The sequence below is a fragment of the Saimiri boliviensis genome, chromosome X, assembly GCF_048565385.1.
Source record: "Saimiri boliviensis isolate mSaiBol1 chromosome X, mSaiBol1.pri, whole genome shotgun sequence".
Taxonomy (NCBI): Eukaryota; Metazoa; Chordata; class Mammalia; order Primates; family Cebidae; genus Saimiri; species Saimiri boliviensis.
The window spans coordinates 5,796,628-5,820,610 of NC_133470.1; the positions used below are offsets into that span (position 1 = coordinate 5,796,628).

The following is a 23,983-nucleotide window of genomic DNA, read 5'->3' on the forward strand; positions in this document are numbered from 1 at the left end:
GCTCAGGCCCAGCCGCCTGGAGACCGCGGAGGTCTCACCAGCGTGGGGGGCCCCCATGCTGACGTCAATAAAGCCACAGTGTTGCAAAGTGATCCCAGTGACTGTGTTCTCTGATGGTGGGGAGGGAGGGAGGGAGGGAGGGAAGGAGAGGTGGTGGGTGGGGAGGAGGGAGGGAGAGGTGGTAGGGGAGGGAGGGAGGGAGAGGTGGTAGGGAGAAGGGAGGGAGGGAGGGAGAGGTGGTGGGTGAGGGGAAGGGAGGGAGAGGTGGGGGGCAGGGAGGGAGAGGTGGGGGGCAGGGAGGGAGGGAGAGGTGGGGGGGTGGGGAGGGTGGGTTTGAGGGAGAGGTGGTGTGTGGGGAGGAGGGAAGAATGGGTGGTGTGTGGAGGGCAGGAAGGGGGTTCCTGTGGGGTTAATGTCAGAGGGACAGATCACAACCGGACAGGAGGAAAAGGATTGTGTCATGGCTGAGCACTGGAGACAAATTTCCCCTTCACAGGATGACTTCACTTCTTGTAAGGTTTCTTTCCTCACACAGTCTTGCTAGCCCATACACCAAGTACCAAGAACTGGATTCTACCTACTTAGATTTCATTGTTAAAATGCCTTTTCATTTATATAAACCAATGGAAGAATCGTTTCCATTGTCTTTCCTTTCAAGCGTTCCCTCCCTACAATCTAAAATAATTAACAAGAAAAATTCAAAGTACAGAAAAGTCTATCTACTTGAAAGAAGCCTTTTTATTTATGCAACTGAGGAGACAAAAAATATATTTTATATTTCCATACCTTAGACACACACAGGTCTTTTCTATATATAGTGGAATTTATTATATGCAAATATATATAAAATATGTAAATAAAATGTAATATACAACTATATTTACTGTATACAAATACATAGATTATATATTTATATATAAAATACATAAATACAAATATACAAACATGTTACATATATATTGTATATATAAATATATATTATATATACACATTAAAAATACACAGGTCCTTTGTGTACATACTGGAATGTAGTATAGATTTGTATATTAATATATCTATTTTATCTTTTTATATAGATTACACATAGAAATATTTACACAATACATAAATATATAAACACATGTACAAAACATGTTTATATTTATATATAATATATGATCATTTATTTTAGAAGATAAGATGTTATGATTGTTGAAGCATGGTTCACAGGCAAAAAGAGAAAGGAAATTATATTAAGAAGAATAAAGTACAAAATTACCGCAATTCACTACCCAATTGTCACTAATTGCAATGAAAGAATAATATAGAACTTACTGTGTATAGAAAAGTCCTGTGTATTTCTAATGTGTATATATGTAATCTACATTTATATATAATTGTATAAAAGCACAGGTCTTTTCTATATGTAGGAGAAATTACTACTGTGTTCCTAATGTGTGTATATATATAAAATCTATATTTATATTTATATAAATACACAGGTTGTTATATAAACACACAGGTCTTTACTATATACAAAAATGATCTGTGTATTTCTAATGTGTATGTATGTACATATATATAATTTATATTATCTCCATGTATTTATATATAATCTATATTTGTATATTTGTCTATTTTATATATTTATATAGATTTTGTGTATAGATTTTATATATATTTATAGTCTACATAAATTATATGTAACATATAAGTATATAATATATAAATATATATTGTATATAAAATATATATTGTATTTGTGATCATTTATTTTAGAAGGTAAGGTGTTATGACTGTTGAAGCATGGTTCTCAGGCAAAAGGACAAAGGAAATTATCATTTTAAGAAGAGTAAAGTACAAAATTATCACGATTTAATTTCCAGTTGTTAATAATTACATGGGAAGAATAACTCATGCCCTTTAATCTTATAATGAATAGCATGTTAAACTTTTATGTGATTGTGAAAATATGAATTTTCATATAATAAGGGTTTGAGATGTAAAGCACTGACTTTATAGGCAGTTTTCATTCGTTATACAGATTGTTCTTACAGCTTTAAAGATGCTAAAATTAATGGTGGCTTGAAGAGCTGGTAGCATCTTTTGAGAAACAATAAATGAGTTCTGTTTCATCCCTTTCCTTGGTAAGGTCAGGGCTTCACTTCATTAGCTTACGAAGGGATTTCAGAGCTTTGCGTGTTGAACTTGTAGCTGCCTCCTAGGGAATCCTATGAAACCTGGGACGCTGTACCACAGAAACAGGGCCTTGTCCATGTCCTGAACACCATCATTTTGTGGTATATTTCTTTTGTGTTTCTTACATGGACATACCATATAAGGATGCGCATGCTTGGTATAACTCAAAGCCTGTGTATTTGCAAGGCTGTATTGACCCTGAACAATAACTATCTGTACATTACGGACTGGAAACAAGTCCGAATGAAAAGCTCCTGCTGTCTTTTAGGAAAGCCTACTGGTCGTGGTTGTATGTCTCTTTCCAAAGGGAAGTTGGTGAACGTTCTGCTATGGTTTTTCCATATGACAGCACAAAAACTGCATTAAATGGAGGCTTGTCAGTGGTCACTTTCGGGTTTGGTGTATATTAGGGAGCAATTTAGCAGTGTGTTTCAAAATTACATTCAAGAATTAATTTCATGCACCTTATTTTAATGCCATATATCCATTCAAGCTATGCAAGCCAAAACGGTCTGTGATGATTCTTTTGGCATTTAAAAAATTATCTAGGGCTCTTACATCATGTTTTTTTCATCATTTGGTGGTAGTTGGAGTTTCAACTGCTATTTGCTGGAAACCCATCCTGACTAGCTCTTTCACTGGGGCTTCATGTTTTATTGTGATGATTGGCAGACTGGTGTTTCAGGCATTTTTAGCTTTGGAAAGTTACTATGATTTTGAAATTATAGACACAAAAATGTCACTGAATTTATTTTAACAAACTTTTAATTCATCATAGACAATAAATGGTTTAATCAGAAATCAATAATTTAAGTAATCTTTTAGTTTGTTGGAGCATTCATAAATACCACATCTTCATTTAAGTCTTTCTTTATTCTACATGTTAAATATACAGTTAAATTAGTTAATCAGAGTATTAAATATTTTCCCTGCTTCTCCAACTACCCACAAGCTCAGGCTTAAAATAAGCAATGGAATGAGTAAAGTAAAGAAGTAATATAGCAGCAAAACAGTAGTTGCCTTTTATAATAAAATAGAAATATGAAAGCTTCCTGACGTTTATAGGCAAATCTTCCTGTGTCCTTAAAGGGCGGATCCCCTTGACAACAGTCATGAACAACAGTTAATCTTGAGGTTCCCAGCTGTCAAGGATAGTTGGTGGGAAAATTTGGAAACACCTTGTACATATTAAAGAGCTAAGCATCAGATGATGTATACATACATATGTCTCTTTCTCATTAGACCACAGGAAAGAGGACACATGGCAGGAAAGCCCATGGTCAAGGCTCCTTGACCATGCAGCTTTCTCTGCTCCTGACTCCTGAGAACTTTCTCACCTTTGCTCATTCCCAGCTTCAGTTTTCCATATGTATGGATTGATTTTAGCCCAGCATTAATGCTAGGAAAGATACAGAATTGCTCTCAAAAAACTCTGGAATTGAAAAATGACAGGAGAAGCTCAACACGATGGCTGGGTGCCAGAGGGAAGGCCTTCCACTGTTTTGAACCCTGACACTAAGCTCTAGAATAACTGCAGCTGCAGCCTATAGGATGTGGGCATGTGTCAGGCAGGCTGTGAAATGCTCCCCATGCATGACCTCATTGCTCCCTCACATCACCCCTATGGATTAATCGGTGCTCTCGAGAGACACCACCAACAGGATATCAGCAAAGATAGACGAGAGGAGACTTATTAGAGGAATTGGAGGATGAAAAGTCTCAGGACAGGCTGTCTGCAAGCTGGAGCCCCTGGGATACCAGGAGTGTGACTCAGTCCCCATCCAAAAGCCTCAGAACCAGGGAAGTGAATGGTGTAACTCTCAATATAAAAAGAACCTGCAGTTGTGTCCAAGGGCAGGAAAAGAAGGGTCCCAGCTCCAGGAGAGATAGGGAGGAAAGTGCCTTTCCTCTGCCCTGTTTCTTCTATCTGGGCCCTCAGAGAATTGGATGGGGTCTCTCTCTATTGAAGGCATCTTCCCCACTCTGTCCACCAGCTCACACCAATCTTGCCAGGAATACCTTTGCAGGCTCACCCAGAAACAATGCTTTACCAATTCTTGACATCTTCCTTAAGGCAGCCACGTTGACACCTGAAATTAACCATCATACCCTGTAAAATGGGTAGTATCCCCACTGGACACATGTGACAGTTTGGGTACCTTTCTTATAGTCCTTATAGGTTATAGAGCCAGCATTGAAACTCAAGTCTGCAATGATCAAATTCTAAACTCCAAAGGACTGCTGCTCAATGTTGCGGAAGCAGCACTGTATTAGACACTGTAGGAGGACTGGAGAGGCATTTGAGACACATCCCTTGCTTTAGGGAGCACATTCTAGCTTGCATTCATGAGAGGAGTTGTATTTTTGTGACTGAACTACAGACCCCAGAACCAAGTGTAAATTGCCATGCTTTAGGTGTGCATAAGCTCTTCAGAAATCCTAAGAAAGAGCAAGAAAATTGTAGGCTCAATTCATATAGGGAAGTTTTTATAGAAACAGCTTTTAGCCAATTCCTGAAAGAAAATACTTTTACTAGAGGAAAAATTTTCTGCTGGAGAATAACTAGCTGAAGGACTTTTGGGGGGTAAGAGGCCATGGACACAGGTCCACAGAAGTGGGAAAAAATACACAAAGAATAGAAATAGAATTGAGGACTCGTCAGGGAGAGGAGTAAGAAAAAGCACTAGGCTAGTAAGCTGATATGCAATTTTGAATCTTAACCAGATTGAGAATTTGGTATGACTCAAAATTAGATAAGAGTAATTGCAGAAAAAAAAAAAACAAAACAGAGAAGAACAGGGTAAAATAAAATAAAAATTCACTAATAATCAATTAAAGTATTCATTCAACATACATTTATTGGGCATTTACCATGGTCCAGGTGGTGGTCTAGATGCTAATAAAAAAATAATAATCCCTGTCATTACTGAGCAATGCATGTGAGGCATCCTTAGAATGGTGCTGGAAGGTAGATGGGGCTATCTTATTCCATCCAAATTTATATTTAATTTAAGCACCTTTGAAAGATTCAAAAGAACAGTAGGCACTACTGATTTTCTTTTAAAAAAAATCTGTCCTGTATTTAAAGTTAATTCCATCTCTTGATGTTTTTCTTCATATTACATTATTCATTTTATTATATTTGTTAATACAGCATTATCCATCTTATTGTGCCATATATTATGGCATTTCCCCCATATGTGAATATATCACCACATAGAAGGAAATGACCCCATTTTCCTAATACATAATTAGATACATGAGTTGATTCCTTTACAAGCAAAAATGTATCTCCTCCATTAAATATTAAAATGAGTAAAACCACATAATATTCCAGAGTTGAATCTTGTAGCTCAGTAGGACAAAAATGTTGCTAATTTGCACATTTTATATGGTACTGAAGACTCCCATATTAAGGAGTGTTTTTATTGTCTGCTTGGTCAGAGACCTCACTGTTTTGATGAAAGTTCATTTTTAGGAGGCCTCTGTTATCAACTTTGCATAGGAAAGCTTATGAAAACACAAACCATTCTGTCCTCACAACGTCCGTCCACAACTCTGATGAATGGAGTTGCATCTGCATGCTCATAGTTTATCACCAAAATCTATGAAGCTACTAGAAAAAAACTGTGGGGAAATGCTTGAGGAAACTGGTCTGGGCAAAGATTTTTTTGAGCAAGGCGTCCAAAGCACAGGTAGTAAAAGCAAAGGAGGCAAACGGAATAACATGAAGCTCAAAAGCTTCCGCATGGTAAAAGAAACAATCATCGAGGAGGCAACCTAAAGAATGGAAGAAAATATTTGCAACGTGTACATCTGAGGAGAGATTAAGAACCAGAATATATATATGCAACTCAGTAGCATAATTGACATCATCATCATCTGTGTGTAGACAACTGAATCAGGCTCCATGGCTCCTGGAAACTGTAAATCTTCATATAAAGGCAGCGAAAACCCTTCAGAATATTTCCTGCACTAATCACTCAAAAAACATTTCTGTATTATCTGGCCAACCCATGCTCAGCACCAAACTCTTGTAGAATTTTGACTCTACCTTTTTGGTAATAATCTTTGATTTTTAAAAATAATTGTTTTGTCCATTTGCTTCAGAAATCTATAAAGCAAACAGAAAATATTCTTTCAGAATGACTAACTCTATACTACTGAATCGATTATTAAATTTTGGTGAATGATTGATCTTGGCAAATAGAGGTATAACTACTTTATGATGTCAACTGTAATTCAAATCTCTTCTCACTAAAGAATTAATGAAATGCTTAGCTAGGCATGGCCAATGAAACTGTAATTAGCCCTGTCTTTGGATAACTTTCTACTTCCTTACTGTCCTGAGTTTTGCTGGGCAAAAGATTCATGTTTGGAGATTATTACAGAAATCTCTGCAACACTGTCATTTTCCATTCATAACTTAAGGCTTTCATAATTATTGCAGAAGTTTCTCAGTCTCTCCATGTGAATTTTCTCTTAGCTATTGGATTTTAGATATTTCACAGTTTCTTTCATGCTTTTAAACACACAGGCCTAATTCTGCTGAAGTGGTTTCATGTTCCAGTCACCTGCTCAAAATATGCCCGTTTAATCCCCCTTCTATGGTGATTGATCTGTTTACACTATGCTCTCCTAAACTGGGAAAGTTTTAAAGTTGACTCTAGCTTTTTAGGATGCAGACAGCTGCTAAATTCGTGACAAAAATGAGACGCTACCTTAATTAGTTTATCCAAATGTACCAAAGGTATTTGCTGTATGGGTCATGTTCTTTGCATCGTAACTTCCTGTGAAAATGAAAACTATGCACTTTTTGAATTAATAATGATGATGCACATAGATGTACACATACACCTGAGCATGCACACAGCTGTGCACACACACATGCACACACACACCCCCGCCTCTAAAATTATTTTAGAGTGTGCCTTGGCATCCTTCGCACAGACATACATCATTGCTGAAGAGACGCAGCTCTGTGTGGTCAGTCTGTGCCGCAGCATCACCTTTGTCCCTCCACAGTTATGTGCCCACTTTGTGTAGTCTTTATATTGTTCTGAAGAAGAGTCAGGTACTCATTCACTTTATTTGTGTACGTGCTTCAAAAAAATATATATATATATAAATTTTTATAATATCCAATAAAAAAATAAAATTAGAGGACGTAACTTCTAACCAAATAAACGAGAAAATAAAGTGGCAATAATCAAGCTAAAATAAAACAAACACAAACAAGATAAAATAAAAGTCATATGAACAGCAAGTATACTAATAGCACAATATAAGATGATAGAAATGAATCCATAAACACAATCGGTACAGATTAAACTCTATAATGAAAAGATAAAGGCACAAAAGGTTTGAAAAGAAAAAGATGGAAAACAAAATACGAAATATATATTAACCCAAGGAAAAGAGGCTTAACTGTATCAACATCAGATAAATTAAATATTAATGCAAAAGTTATTCTTATGGATAAAACAGTCATCTCTATGGGAAAATCTGTTAAATTCTCAGATAGCTGTAACAATTTAAATCTACATGCATCTAATTAAATGGCATTAATATATATAATACACATAAAAGAAAAAATGATAGAATAAAAATAGAAATGAACAAATCCACCATTATACTGGGATAATTCAGCACATTCTCACTAGCTGTGAGAAAGGACTATGATTGGCATAGAGACTGAAAGTAATATAAATATAAAAGATTTAATAGTTTTATAAGCTCCTTGTAATGGACATACATAGAAAACTACACGAAATAATTGGAGAACACATTCTTTCAAGAGTTTCAGAAAATTTTCTAAAACTTGGTTACCCACTTGACATAAAGTATGTCTTCTCCAATTTCAAATAATCTGAAATTTTTTAACTATAATACAAAAATTAAAAAGTTAATGCCAAAACAAAACCTTCAATGGCGCTGTATATTTCAAAATGTAAAAAGACACACATAGATGTCTATAAGTTGAAAGAAAAATCATAATAAAAATGTTTCTAGAGAGTTTGATAATAATAACAAACTTCCTTTACTCCATCCATAACTTCAGGGACTCATAATTATTGCAGAAGTTTGACAAAGTATATATTTAAAAGAAAAAATTTTCCTTTAATTGTAATGCATGGATCTTATTTGGGCCGTAAGTCAAGCACATGACTCTGTGTGTGTGTGTGTGTGTGTGTGTGTGTGTGTGTGTGTGTGGTGTTTGTGTGTGTGTGTGTGTGTGTATGTATGTGTGTGTGTGTCTATACATATATACAAGATATTCTACTCTGGGGCTGGCAGAAATGTTTAGGAGTTGGGACAAAATGGAATTGGCCATCATTTGATGAGTGTGGAAGCTTGGAGAAGTCCATAGTTGTTTATTGGACCATTATCTTCCTCTCATCCCTCAACCTGTATCTAGTCACCACACCCTGAAACAAATATTTTTGTCAGCTTCTTACATACACGTTAAGATGACTTTATACATTTACAAGAAACAAGCAAAGGCATATATGTATTTTCCCTTATTCACATAACATATAGTATATGGAACACATCAACTTACAACTCACTTTTTTCCCCTAACATCATATCTCAGAAAATCTTCCTTATCATTTGATGGTAGTGGCACTCCCACCATTTGGACATACAATATTTTCTTGAATCCTTCCTCTCCTGAGGAAGATCTAGGCTGTTTGCAACTCTTCACAAAGGCTAGGGCTGCCATGAACAAAACTGGGCATCTGCCACGTCACCAATGTACAAGTGTCTCTGCGGGAAACATTCTCAAAAATGGAAGAGCTGGGTCCTATATCACTATCTAATCATTAATACATTTTAATATTGGTAGATATTACCAAATATTTCTCCTTGGGGATTGTACCAATTTATACTTGTACCAGAAGTGTGCAGGAGTTGTATGCAATACTTTAATAACCCAGTGACTTTGCCTCCTTTGCCTGGAATATGTGTCCTCCCTCCCCTCATCACATGCCATCTTCTAGGAGATGATTTAAGAGGGATGCCTTCCATAACAATACCTCCTGGGCTGCACTAGGAGACAGACAGGTGCCCCTAGCGGTCCCGCAAATGCATTTCTCATAACGCTTCTCATACTGCACTGTGATTGCCAGGGTTCTTCATTTTCTCAAGCTCCAGAATACTAGTTCTGTCTTATTTGTCTTCTTTTACCTGTACTTCCTACCATGCCAAACCCACAGGAAGCTATTAGGGCAGGCGTCCCCAAACTTTTTACACAGGGGGCCAGTTCACTGTCCCTCAGACCGCTGGAGGGTCGCCACATACTGTGCTCCTCTCACTGACCACCAATGAAAGAGGTGCCCCTTCCTGAAGTGCAGTGGGGGGCCGGATAAATGGCCCTAGGGGGTCGGATGCGGCCCACGGGCCGTAGTTTGGGGACGCCTGTATTAGAGTGTTTGTAACATGAATCATTAAAAGTGGGATGAGGTCTCTGTGGATTATATGTACTTTCTAAATCAATGTCAAAATACAAAACATATAAGCAAGAAATAAAAAGCACATATTTTAAAAGGTCATTACAGTGTGGAGATTTCTTGAATAACTAAAAGTAGAACTACCATTTGATCCACCAATCCTCCCACTATTTGGTATCTACCCAGAGGAAAAGAAGTCATTATACACAAAGATACTTGCACACGCATGTTTACAGCAGCACAATTTGCAATTGGAAAAAAAATGGAACCAACCCAAATGCCCATCAATCAAAGACTAGATAAAGAAACTGTGGCATATATATATATATATATATATATATATATATATATATATATATAAACATATGTATACATATATTTCCATCATATGTATATATGATGGAAAACTACTCAGCCATAAAAAGGAATGAATTAATGGTATTCACAGTGACCTGCATGAGACTGCAGACTATTATTCTAAGTGAAGTCACTCAGGAGTGGAAAACCAAGCATTGTATGTTGTCACTCGTAAGTGAAAAGTAAGCTATGAGGATGCAAAGGCATAAGAATGACACAATGGACTTTGGGGACTCAGGGGAAAGGATGAAAAGGGGGTGAGGAATAAAAGACTACAAATTGGGTTCACTGCATACTGCTCGGGTGATGAGTGCACCAAAATTTCACAAATCACCACTAAAGAACTTTCTTGTGTAACCAAATACCATGTGACCAAATGTGACCTGCTCCCCAATAACCTATGGAACTAAAAAAATTAAAATAAATTTAAAAAATTAAAAAAATTCCAAAGTCAAATTCAGAAAAAGGGATACACACATGGTTAAAAATGACCCCAAACTAGCAACTTTCAAATTTTGAACACAAATAAGGATGGGGCTATTTCTTTGTTTTTGTGCCTATAGAAATTGTATTATAACCAAACAGGCTTTTATAGTCATTTGTAGAAAAAAAGTATGACATAAAGTGAATATAATAATCAAGGAAGTTATATGTATGTTACAAATAAATATATACATTTTTCAGATATGTCTATAGGGCAATGCCCATCATTCTGGAGAAGTTGCATGGAGCTGTTTAGTACATTTTAACTAATGTTCCTAAAAACAAGAATTTCTCCTAAATTCAGACACTGCTTCAATGGTTAATTCATTTGTTAATCCATCCATTCACTAAATATCTCAGCAGATACTTATAGTGGCCTTTATTTGTAAAGGGCTATTCTAGGCCAGCATGGAGGCTCATTCCTTGTAATCCCACCACTTTGGGAGTGGGAGGCTGAGGTGGGAGAATTACTTGAGCCAGGAGTTGGAAACTAGCCTGTGCAACATAGTGAGACCCTGTCTCTACTAAGAATAATAGCTAAATTTAAAAACTATATTTTCAAAAAGGACTATGCTAGTGCTATAAGGTATCCAAAATTTATTTGATAAAAATTCCAGGCTCTGTAAGTTTATAGAAGAGTGGGAAATAGTTTTCTTTTATCAATAAATTATATCATTACACTTAAAATGTTTCTCATTGGCTTCAATTTTAAGAAGTGCAAGGAAATATAAAATGGTTTACATTAATTATATATTGTATATAGTCATATGCAAATATTTACAATATGTATAAAATGTATATGTGATATATTGTGAATTTAGAGAAAAAGAGATTTATACATTTTAAAACTTCCTTGTATGAAAAAAAATTCTGGAAACTGTAAGTGTGAGCTATCTACATTAGTGTTTCTGTGTTTGACAAAACAGTATTACAGCCCAAAGGGGAATGGTTGAGAATAGATAACTTGGCCAAATCGCCCTGGCTAGAAAAGCAAGGAGATTGCATCAAACTCACTCTAAAACTCACTCAAAGAACTTGAAACTGCTTGCACTCTCTTAGGTTTTACTTCCTGGTCCTTACTGGCAGCTGATGAGGTTTAGAAATAAGCAAATGTATCTGTCTATACTGAAGGGAAGAAAATAAATCTGCTATGGCACTAGTTCAAAACATTGCACGAGCAGTCAAGAGAAACAATTAGGCAGAATATGCTTAATGGTAAATCAGAAATGACATGCATGAAAACATGGGGGTGCACCTTGAAAATATTGGAAAAATGAGTCATGTAAGTTTGCAGAACCAATCAGATCTTCGACTGATACACTTTGTAAGTTCCAATTGCTGGATATCACTTATCCATGTGATCAGGGGCATCTGTAATGATGAATGGCTCACGTTCATACAGCTTCCAATGCCTGATTTCTGAAATGATCAACTATTTATTAGCTGTAAGGTAAGGTCAATGAAATATATTATCTTCTCCTGTGCTTAGAGATGTTAAAATTCATTTATGGTACTACAAAGATTATGACATGCAATAAAAGTCCTAAACTGTGAAATAAAACCCAAGGTAGGATTTAGTTTATTGTGTGTTAGTAATGATATTTAAAGAAAATATTAACATTTTGCTAAGCAAATATATTAACTATGCAATAATTTTAATTATGATTAATTTTATCATAAGCATTTGCTATTCTATTTACACATACACCTCTTACAAATTCAAATAATAAAAAACGATGTTTTTGATCTGTACTCAGGAATACAGAGACATATGTTTTATGTAAAGAGAGTGTATTTCAACATGGCAAAATCCCTTCTGTACTAAAAACACAAAAATTAGCTGGGCAAGGTGATGTGTGCTTGTGGACCTAGCTACTCAGGAGGCTGAGATGGGCAAATCACTTGAGGCCAGGGGACAGAGGTTGCAGTGAGCTATGATTGTGCCACTGCCCTCCAGCCTGGGTGATAGAGCAGGACCCTGTCTCAAAATAAGAAGCAAAATTAAAATTAAAATAAAATAAAAAACAAAGTGCATAGGTCAGCTAGATGCAGTAGCTTATGCCTGTAATCCCAGCAGTTTGGGAGGCTGAGGCAGGAGGATCACTTGAGGCCAGGAGTTCAAGACCAGCCAGGGCAACACAGCGAGACCATGTCTCTACGAAACACACACAAAAAATTATCCAGAGAGGTGGTACACGCCTGTATTCCCAGGTACTTGAGAGGCCTGAAGTGAGAGGATCCCTTGAGCCATCGCATACAATTTGCAGCCAGGAAGAAGAGAGCACAGACTTCAAAGACTCCATTAACTCAGTGAATCTATTTCCTAGCACACAGACACATATACAAAGACTTACAGTCACATCATATGCTTATGGGAGCTGGCATTTCTCCTTGACGGTAGCAAGGGATGAGCTTTTTATTATCACTGTGGCTTCTCAGTTTATGCAAGTCAACACCTTTGGAACAGGGCTGAGACCAGGATGGTATCCATCCTACCTCCCTCTTTCTAATGGTGGCATTTAAAAAATTATTTTGTACAGATGGGATCTTGTTATGTTGGCCAGGGTGGTCTCAAACTCCTGGCCTCAAGTGATCCTCCCACCTCAGCCTCCCAAACTGCTGGGATTAAAGGCATGAGCTACTGTGCCTGCCTAAAACAATGCCATTTTTAAGATGAGGTGCACTTAAAGAAAGGGTGTATTTGGTAGACAAAATAAGTACTCTCCAAAGATGTCCAGAAACGTGTCCCTGAAACCTGTGAACATGTGCAATGACAAGGCAAGGGAGGAAATGAGTTGGAAGGTGCCAATGACAGATACCAATCAGCTGATCTGAAACGTGGATATTATCCTGGGTTATCTCTGTCAGTGTCCAGTGGAATCCCAGGAGTCTTTCTAAGTGTAGGAGAGAGGCAGGAGAAAGGAACCAGAGAGACAGCGACATGAGAAGAATCCCCTCAAAATGCTGGCTTTTAAGGTGAAGAAGGAGGCTATGAGACAAGGGATAGAGGGAGCTTTCAGAATCTGAAAAACACAAGAAAGCAGCTCCTCCCCTACCACCCTCAGAAGGGACACTGCCCACTGACATCTTGAGTTGATGTCAGTGTCCTACTGACAGTGTCCCAAAGACACTCACCCCAGACTACATGAAACTACAGAACTGCAAGGTAATAAATGTATTTTTTTTAAAATTCTAAACATTTCACTAACTTATTTTAATTGACAAACTTAAATGGTATTTATCCTCTACAGCGGGTTGCTTTGAAATATGTATACATTGTTAAATAGCTACATCAAGCTAGTTGACCTCTGCATTACTTCACCTGAGTATAATTTTCTTTGTGGTGAGAACTCTTTAAATCTACCTTCTTAGCAATCTTTAAAAATACAATACTGTCATTAGCTATCATCACACTGTTTTACAATAGAGCTCTTGAACTTACTCCTCCTAACTGAAATCTTTTATTTACCCTTTAGCCAACATCTCTCCAACCTTCCACCTCCCCCAGCTCCTGGAAACCACCACTCTATTCTTTGTTTCTGTGAGTTCAACTGTTTTAGATTCCACATAGAAGTGAGATAATGCAGCCAGACTCAGTGGCTCACGCCTGGAAGCCCAGCAATTTGGGAGGCTGAGGCAGGAGGATCACTTGAGGCCAGGAATTTGAGACTGGTCTGGGCAATACAGGGAGGCTTCATCTCTAGAAAGAAAAAACTAATCAAACACCACATGTTCTCACTCATAGGCCGGAGTTGAACAATGAGAACACATGGACACAGGGAGGGGAGCATCACACACTCTGGGGTCTGTTGGGGGGGAAATACGGGAGGGACAGCGGGGGGTGGGGAGTTGGGGAGGGATAGCATGGGGATAAATGCCAGATATAGGTCTCCCAGGTTCAAGAGATCCTCCTGCCTCAGCCTCCTGAGTAGCTAGGACTACAGTTGCATGCCACCACCCCTGGCTAATTTTTTTTTTTTTTTTTTTTTGTATTTTTAGGAGAGATGTGGCTTCACCATGTTGTCCAGGCTGGTTTCAAACTCCTGACCTCTAGTGATCCACCTGCCTCAGCCTCCCAAAATGCTAGGATTACAGGCATGAGCCACCGCATCCAATGGAGGTTTTGTTTTCTTTTATTAGAGAAAAATGTACTTTTCTATGACTGTGCTTTCTACATATTTGGAACTGAGACAGATCCAAAGAGACTAAACTGAAATTTAAATTATCTTTAATGTTAAATTTTAATTGACCGTGTACATAACTGTGCAATTGCTGCTTTGTCACAGAAGTGTCTAGGGTTCATTCAACAGATCATAGAATCAAGGTCTGGCATTTAACAAACAGAAAAATGATAGAGAAGATAAACTTATACAAGAATTATCAAAACATTGTCATGTGGTTTAGTGTAGTTCAAATTATGCTTGTATCATGTAACAGGTTCAAGTTCTTTCTTCAGTCAGCATAACTGAGGTTGGAGAGACAACTAAGGGCCAACTCTTCCTACAGCTGTTTCAAGAAAAAAATTAAGTAACTGTGATACACATTTCTGCAAATAAAATATTCCAGTGCTTATATCAATCCTGAGATCTTAAGATTAAATATGCACTACTTACAGTCTCTGACACAATTTAAAAACATGGCTAGTTATCAAATTCATTGTCTTCATCATAAAAAACTCCACGATAATAGTCTTCAAACTTCTTGATAACCTAAAACAAAAAGTCTAGTTCACTGACAAACCACCACTTTACATCTAGCATTAAACAGGGTTAATTAAATGTCAAAAGAAAACAGATTATAATATTCAAAGGATGTTGGTTATTTATTTCAAATTGAAAAAACCATAGTCAATACATGGAGCTCCAAATATCCACTTAAAATTTTTAATGCCAGATTTCAGTGACATATTATTTTAGTAGGTCCAACAGTCATGTACTTTGCTTGAATAAAATGGGTTGAAGAACTTCTTAAGGTCAAGATGAAGTAAAGACAGAAGAAGACTGGCAGTCTTGTATCATGAAATATTATATTTTTTGAGCATGTAGTGACCCATGTATTATCAGCAATAGTCTATGTAACGTGATTTCCATTGAAGGAATAAAATGGTTGGTGATATGATCTCATCAAGTTAGAGAAAACGTAACTATTTTTGAAGCATATACTCTTTACTCAAACATAGTTCAACAGTCCCTGCTCCCTAAAATGTTGTATGTTAATGCTGAGGAAGAAGTAAAAAAAAAAATGAATACACAATCTCTTCCATATTCCTGTGACATGAGCAAATGCACAAATTGAAAAAAAAGTAATACAACAATTGTGTAACTGCTATGGAAGGGCAACTCACTCAGACACATAGCCAAAGATGGAGACTGATGTGGACTTAGTTGGCAAAAGGTTTCAATTGGTAAAAAAAAAAAAAAAAAAAAAAAAAAAAAAAAAAAAAAAAATTAAAAGCATTGCGAGGGAAGAGCACAAGCAAAACATGGGAGTAACGATGAGCTCCTTCAGGGAAGGCTGTCAACCTGGAGAGGCAGGAGCAAAGACAGAGGGCAGCAAAACAAGCCTAAGAGGGGATCATGTAAAGGGGAGAGTCTCCGAATATCTAAAAACTGAGACATGGGTACCACTGACAGGCAGGGAAGAGGGAAGGGCTAGGAAGTATTTTAGGAACAGAAGGGTTTTAGGAAGATATTATTGGGGATCAATGAAGGATGGCTCAGAAAAGAAGAGAGAACTCATAAAAGAGTTTAATAGTATGAGCAAGGCTGAAACAGGAGAATCGTTTGAACCAGGGAGGTGGAGGTTGCTGTGAGTCAAGATCGCACCATTGCACTCCAGCTTGGGCAACAATAGCGAAACTCCATCTCAAAATAAATAAATAAATTAAATTAAATTAAATAGTATGAGCAAGGAAGAATGAGGTCTTAAACTAGCGCAGCCTCAGTGGGAATTTAAAGATAGAAATTAAAGATAGAAATTAAAGGACCATTGCAGAGGTGAAAGTTGCCTAGTGATAACTGGATGGGAAGGATAATGGACTCAGAAGAGTCCAAGATGATAGCAAAGGTCCTACCCTAAGTGGTAACATGTAGCATTAATGTTGACAGGAAAAATTCTAGTTTCATGTTCATACCAATTAATAAATGGTTTCTGGAGAACACTGTAGTAACAAGTTCTCTACTTGCGACTTCTATTTAAATATCTTTGTATAGATCATCCTCAAATTGCTCAAAAAGGTTATTTTCAAACTATTTTTCCAGTTTATTTAACACATCTCAGTTAGTGTAGAAGAGTGACATATGAACGTGTTTTTTCACAAGGTTATTAAAAAGAATACCTTACTTCCCTAAAAAATAATTGCATTGTTTCCTAAATTATATACATCTACATGAAGAAGAGGTCATTGTCTGATGACAATTTGCCAATGTGCTGTCTGGCAGCAGATAATCCCCAATTCACAACGTGTTAATAATCTGCTGGCTTTCCCATTCTGTTATACATCTGAACCATCTCTTATGATTGCAAATTGTCATGTAAAACCATTACTAGTCACTGATAATTTTGAAAGTGAGTGTGCCATAAAACACTCCTGTATTACAGCAGGAAACAAAAGAGACACTCAGTAGTTACACTTGCCTACTTCCTATTTATCTAAAACTTTTGAAACAACACAAGTATAAAATACATCCAGAAAGGATTTATGGACTTCCTGCCTTCCACCATAGATTTGTTGATGATGTCCTGAAAACTGAAAATAAAATCTTCATTAAAACCCATTTATGCCTAGTGTTCCATTATTGCAATTCTAAGCTTCTGGGAATCATGTATATCCTACTGTTCAAAGGTCATAGCCAGGGTTTGATTTTTCACACACAAAAAAAATTTGCAACCTCCTGCATAAATAGGTTCATGTGTTAGTAAAGTATCAATTATATACATAAGATGTACATTTCTAGGTAAAATTTCCAATTTACCTTTTCCTGTTCTAAATAACTCCCACAAAACTATTCATGAATCCTAAAAACACATTTACCAATTATATTAAATCTGGAACAATACATTCAAAGTGAAAATGGTGAGTAATTTAAAATGTATAACTAAAATGTCTTTCCACACATTCAGAAAGAAGCAGACTGTCTTCTATTACGCACGTGTTGTATTTTATAATCTATTATGTTACCAAATAGAACAAACCTTTACGAATTGCTCACGTAGCAGCTTCATCGCTCTCAGCCTCTCTCTCCTAAGACTTCTATATCGGTACCACCTCTTCTGTTGTTCTTGAAATATTTTCTAGAATTACAAAACAAAATAGTGATAAAAATTGGGCAAATTTTAATACTTACAAAACATAATTCTGCATTAACTTTAAAGGAATATTCTTTAAATCAATATTTCTGAACACTTTCTTTTAGACAACATTTAAGACGAATTTTAAACAACTGTGTTCACCAATCACATGCTAAAATGATGTAATAACCTTTTTTATTCATCATTGAGCAGAAAATTTTCTTTCTTATACATATTCAATACATGTGTCCTAATTCTTGATTTCAAATGAAGAATATTTGATGAACCTTCCTATAATTTGTTGACCACAGATAGGTAAAATCTATATAGAAATTAAGAAACATTCTAAGATTTTAAACATATATTAAATTTTGGTCATTTTAATACGCACATAGATGAACCATTCAATAATGACTGACTTTCTACACCTTGATCTAGTCTCCAACTACAGTGTTCTCCTCTTCTCTATGTGGCACTCACTCACACAGTCATCCCCCTAGATTTTGTCATTCCCAATGACTTCAACATCTACGTAATATTAATAATAGCAACGATGAAGAGCAACCATGGGTCAGATCACATCCTGAAAAATTTAAATAAACCTGTTACATAGGAACCTTTTAATCCTCCAAACAACTCTGAGGTAGGTACTCTTACCATGTCTCCTTTAGTAGATAAGGAAACTGAAGCACAGAGATAAATAATTTGCCCATGATTTCCAAGCTAGCAATAGTCAAACTGGAGTTGGATCCCAAGCAGTATGGCTGCAGAGTCTCAGCCCCTGACCACCACATTCAGCTGTTTCTCCATCTTCCCAACATACAGCCACTACCTCCCTGCCATTGTGGGTCACTCACTTCAGTACTACAGCTCAAAAGTCTGTTGGGACCTGACACCCACTGAATGGAGTACTTTTCACTGACCATTGCCCACCCCCATGTACTCAGGTAACTCAGTCCCAGCTGAAATTCCACAGCCAGTCATCACAACCCCATCCCTGTATCTATGCCCTGCCCAACTCTCCCTAGATCAACACACTCAGCTACACTCCAACCCAAAAAATTCCAACCCTACGGATGCTCTTACACAAATATGCCAGTTGGGCTCACTTTAACTTCTTAATCGCTATGACACTGACTTCCGTTGGACCCCTAACGCTGCGTGGCAATTATGTTCCCTTAGTCCATAAGTCCACTAACGGGGCCCCCTCTCTGGGCTCATGCTCTCTTCCTTCTTTGCTGGATGTCTGCATGAATTAATACTACCTGAGACATTGATACAATAGGTTAATCATAAAGCTAAGCCTGATACCAACAATTAGTTCTTCTTCTTCTCTCTCTTCTTCTTCTTCATTTTTCTGCTCATCTGTGATGCATTTATCAAGGACATTCAGCAACTTCAGAGAATGTTTATAATCACGTTTCTGCCTGTAACACATAGTAAATAACATGGTCATATGTCATAAAGAGATGAAAAATTAATCCTATTCAAACCAAAACTGACTTGACATAATTTATACTGTGAAGTAGCAAGGGAGTAACAGCAGCTGAAATCTTGTTTGGGGGGAAAGGTGAAATGAGTTATTCTTATTATGAAAGGATTCCTTCCTAACTGACTACTACAGCAGCTGTCTTACATTCTTTACGTGCCAAAGACAAAGGAGGGTTTACTGCACTATAAATCTCTCAGAAATAATCATTTTCTCTAAGAGCAGTTTGCTTTTCATTTCCTCTTACTGAACAACATATGGGTTCTCATAAGTAGGTTCAAGAATATCATAGCCATTCATCCTGTAAGATTTCCCAAAAGAAATACTTCACTTAACTATTTCTCCACTTTGGCACAATAATGATGTTGTAAAAGAAATAGCGAAACCAATTTAACTAAAATAGATAACTTATTTACAACATAAGTTTATCCCTTTCTACATAATTGAGTATCATTAAGAATCTATAGACTAAACATTGAGGACATTTATCTTTGATTAAGCTTCCATCCTTCTAGAAATGAATAAAAATTAATTTTTTAGGCAGACTCTTTTTACCTGGAAGGCAAAAAGAGGTCATCCTCATTGGCTTCTAGGTAATATCTCTCAATTCTGTTAAACTGAGGCTATAGAACTAAAGAAACTTACTTGCTTAGGGAACACTCAAGTAAAATACGTTGTTCACTAGAGATGAAAATATGTACAGGATAATTTTTGAAATTATTTGCACCAACGAATACAAAGAAATAATATAAATATCATTATGCAAAAAAGCCAACATACTTTTTAAGTTGTTTTTTCCTCAAAGCACGTTTACTTTTCTTCTTCTTTGCTTTGCGGCGGGCCTCTGTATCCATTTCAATCCTTTTTCTTTTTGCAGCAAGACCCTTGCTAATGCCAGCTAGATAGTAAATGAAAATGCACTAAAAGTTAATGTTGACAAGTAGTTTATTTACATATATTGACATCAATATGGGACATTATGGTTCAGCAATATCAGAAGAATATTTAAAATATATAAAGCAAAGATCATTTCAAAATGCAAGATTTACTCACTTATTTTCTGTAAAATCTTTCAGGCATTAATATTAGTATTGCAATTCCAATTGGCATAACTGCAAATCACTTAATTGACGGATGATGAAAAAGCAAGTAATTAAAGGTTTCTATTTTTTAAGTGTGTAGAAAGGGTTATAAGCATAGACTTTAATTTCTACATTTATAAAATGTCCTACAATTCAAGGGACATGGTTCCATGAAATACGGTCACAACTGATCATGTAAAGCACACAAAAAAAGTATCTTATTTAATAAGACCATCAAAACGGTAGAAATAAGTTAATATGCAATAAGAAAAGCATTTTTAAGCAATCTACTGATTTATGCTATTAACTGTATTTTAATAAGAGAAGCAACATCCATGAGTATAAAAATGTAGTTTTAAATAAAGAAACACATTCAAAAACGCTTTTGAAATATTTTCTCGGAGTTTTTATATGACATTTTTATCCACAGTGTTGTGCTTCAGAAAACTGTAATACTGCAAAGAATGCTTTCCTAAACATGATTTTGCATAAGAGATCTACCATCAAGTACTAAGAATAGTTTTCAGCAATCATAAAAGATCTCCACCATAATACAAATATTTTTGAAATACAGTTTCGATCTATAACACACTCAATGTATTAGGCAACGCACATAACCAGCACTTTGTCACCACCAAGCGAGCAAAGCTTTCCAAATATTGTGCTTGTATGAATTATTGCTATAGAAAAGCTGAAAACTGAATTGAGCTTTTTAAAAATAAGAGTATTGTCTCCAATGTCTCTACAGAAATTTTATCAAACTTTTTTGAAAATATGGTCCTATAACAGTCAGTGCAACTAATACGTCACATGGCAATACAAAATGTATGAGTTTTTGGATCCAATTACATGTTTCTCACTGGGTAGAAAAGTTGTTTTTCCTTTTCTACTACACAGTTTATTGCTGGAATAATAATAGAAAATCATTTTAGAGAATTCAATTTTCTCTTGTACTTTAAAGACAACAAAATCAGAAAGCTGTGACAATAGAATAGCTGAATTAGGAAGATGAAAAACTCATATTAAAAACTCTGAGTACATAGGGACACGAAGAGGGGAACAACAGACACCTGGGCCTACTTGAGGGTGGAGGGTAGGAGGAGGGTGAAGATGCAAACCTCCCCTCAGGTACTATGCTTATAACCTGGGTGACAAAATAATCTGTATAGCAAACCCCTGTGACACGCAATGTATCTAACAAACCTGCACATGTACCCCCAAACCTAAAGTAAAAGATTGAAAAAAAAAACTGATATATGACTTAATCTGTGTACACTAAAAGGATTGAATAGACCTGTTTCTCCTCCAATGGCCTCTAAAATTCCCCAAACAATTAAATTTCCATGTGTCTGAAAGAAAAGCCATCCTTCTTGCTTCACCACTGTTAGAAGCATTCTCACATTCCACATCAACAATCAAAAAGGTAAGAAAAATTTATCAAACAGATTATGGTAAATACTTATGTTAAATGCTACATATGAGAAGAAGGCATTTAAGACAGTCTTCTTGTCACTAATTCATATAACCTACTGTAACAGTTGTATGATTGAGAACAATTTTCATAAACTACAGATACTTCCTAAAGCATACCTGCAATATCTTCTGGCTTCTTGGTATCAACCCTATAAAAAAATAAAGTTACATCAAAATTTTAACATAGGACCACACAAAATGCCATGCTTGTTGGGAAAAAATGTCTTATGTAAAATGTTCTGCATAGACCAGAACAGTGATAACATGATCCAAAGCAGGCTTTTCCTAAAAAGACTCTATCCGACAGGCAAATGCAACTTAACACTTTACCCCTTGTGTTCATGTGTTTCAGCAAAAGGTTCTGTTTCCCCATGCCCAGCAGTTACATCTTCCTTCCCTGTTTCTGTAAAAGGATTTCTCTCCTCACGCTCATCGCTTATTTGATCCTTTCCTGCATTAAAATAAAAAAGACAAATTTTTAGAGGAAGACGGTATTGTGGACATTTTCCACAGAGAAATGTACTATTTGCAGACTTTTTTGGCTCTCGGCCAATTGAAGCTTTAAAGCAGAGCTATACATGGAATCACTGGCTCCTGACCATTTTATGGAGACATTTTTGGAATCCCTTTGGGTTCAAGTCCCAGTAAACAGCGCACTACAGATCAGACCCCTTGGACGTCAGGACCGCAGCCACGCAGAAGAGATGGTCTGAGACCATCTTTAACCCTGCTATGAAGGGAAGCCTCCCACCGGAAGCCTAAGGCCTCGAGCCTGCTTTGAAGACCTGGGGCCTCTTAGCACTTGCACGGCGGACTGCAAAGCCACGAAGGGCCAGGGGCCCTCGGGCTCCCCATGTGACCGCCGCGCAGAAAGCAGACAGACTGTCCTCGGGTGTGCACCTTCTTCCGGGTCCCCTTGGGCTGTGTTTACCTGCTTGCTCCTTGTCCTGGGAGGCCATAACTTGAGCCTTCAGCTGGGTCTTGGCAGCCCTCCTGCGGCGCTTCCTTCTGACGGGTGCCATGGCTGGCCGTCCTAGGAAGCTAGAGGCGACCCCTGAACCTGGTGAGCACAAAGACAACTAAGGAAACTAAGGAAAGGAGGCGCCGGAAAGGAAAGCCATCGGGATCGCAGGTTCAAGATGGGTGGGGCTGGCCCTCCCCGAGTCCCCTGTAGGGGCAGGAGGAGACGGAGAAGATGCCAGTGTCCCCTCCCATCCTGGCCCGTGCAGCCCGTCCCCGGGGGTGGCTGCAGAGTTCACAGCTGCCTCACACGCCTGAACTCAACAGCCTCTGCGGGATCCTCCCTGCGCCTTTGGGATAGAGTTCAGCCTTGCCCCTGGATCCCCAAGAGACCCTGAGTGGCTGGGAGGGCCGCGGAGTGACACAGGGTCTCCCTAGCCATCTCCAGAGGAATGTCAGGGGCTGCACTGCCACTCGCCCTCCTGGATGCACAGAGTACCCCAATGACCTGAAGTGCTCTGTCCTGACAGGATGCTGGGCAGGAGGGACCCACTCAAATTGTCCCTCACAACGTCCCCGGCCCACCCCACTCCCCCCCACCGACCGCCAGCCCCTCCCCCACCCCGCACACCTACAGAAGCCCCCAGGACACTCCCGGGTCCTGGGGGGTCACCCAGGTGGCTCCAGCTCCCTCCCTGCTCCAGCCCACCCCAATCTACCCTCAGTGCCTTGCCCTGACCCAGGCCCCAGGTGAGGACCCCAGGACCATTTCCTCACAGGTCAGCCGGTGCCCGGCTCTTCACACCCTGGTTCCCAGAGGGTCTTGTACCCGCCTTCCCACCTCCCTGCCTCAAGCACGTCACCTGAGGGACCCCTGATAGGTCTCCTTCACAGAATCTGCGTACACTGGCACCAGGAGACGCTCTGAGAAAGAGACCCCGCCTGGCTTCCCGCGCTCCTCGCTGATTGGTCAACTCAGTGCGCATGCGCATGCGGGTGACTGACTGCCTGATGCCAAACCCCTGCTGCCACGCCTCTCCTTCCCTTAAAGGACCGACCATGGGTTACTGTGGACTGGAGTGATGGTGGCTCTTTGGGGCCTCTGTCCCCACAATCTTCTGGCTTCTCCTCTTGGAGTGGGATGCGAGGACTCCGGATGGAGGCCAAGTGGACGAGGCCTCCTAGGATCTCGCCCCTGGGCTCGTTCCAGCCATCCCTGC

General features: G+C 38.1%; 1 protein-coding gene across 1 annotated transcript; it reads right to left on the bottom strand.

Annotated features, from left to right (window-relative positions):
• Nucleotides 1-15,109: 15,109 nt before the first annotated feature.
• FAM9B (family with sequence similarity 9 member B) lies at nt 15,110-23,824 on the bottom strand. The gene is given in 9 exon segments (XM_003945244.1): nt 15,110-15,178; nt 17,664-17,762; nt 19,075-19,186; nt 19,894-19,980; nt 21,923-21,952; nt 22,134-22,254; nt 22,735-22,881; nt 22,884-22,971; nt 23,627-23,824. Coding segments are annotated over 9 exon segments (951 nt in total).
• Between the last annotated feature and the right edge of the window lie 159 nt (nt 23,825-23,983).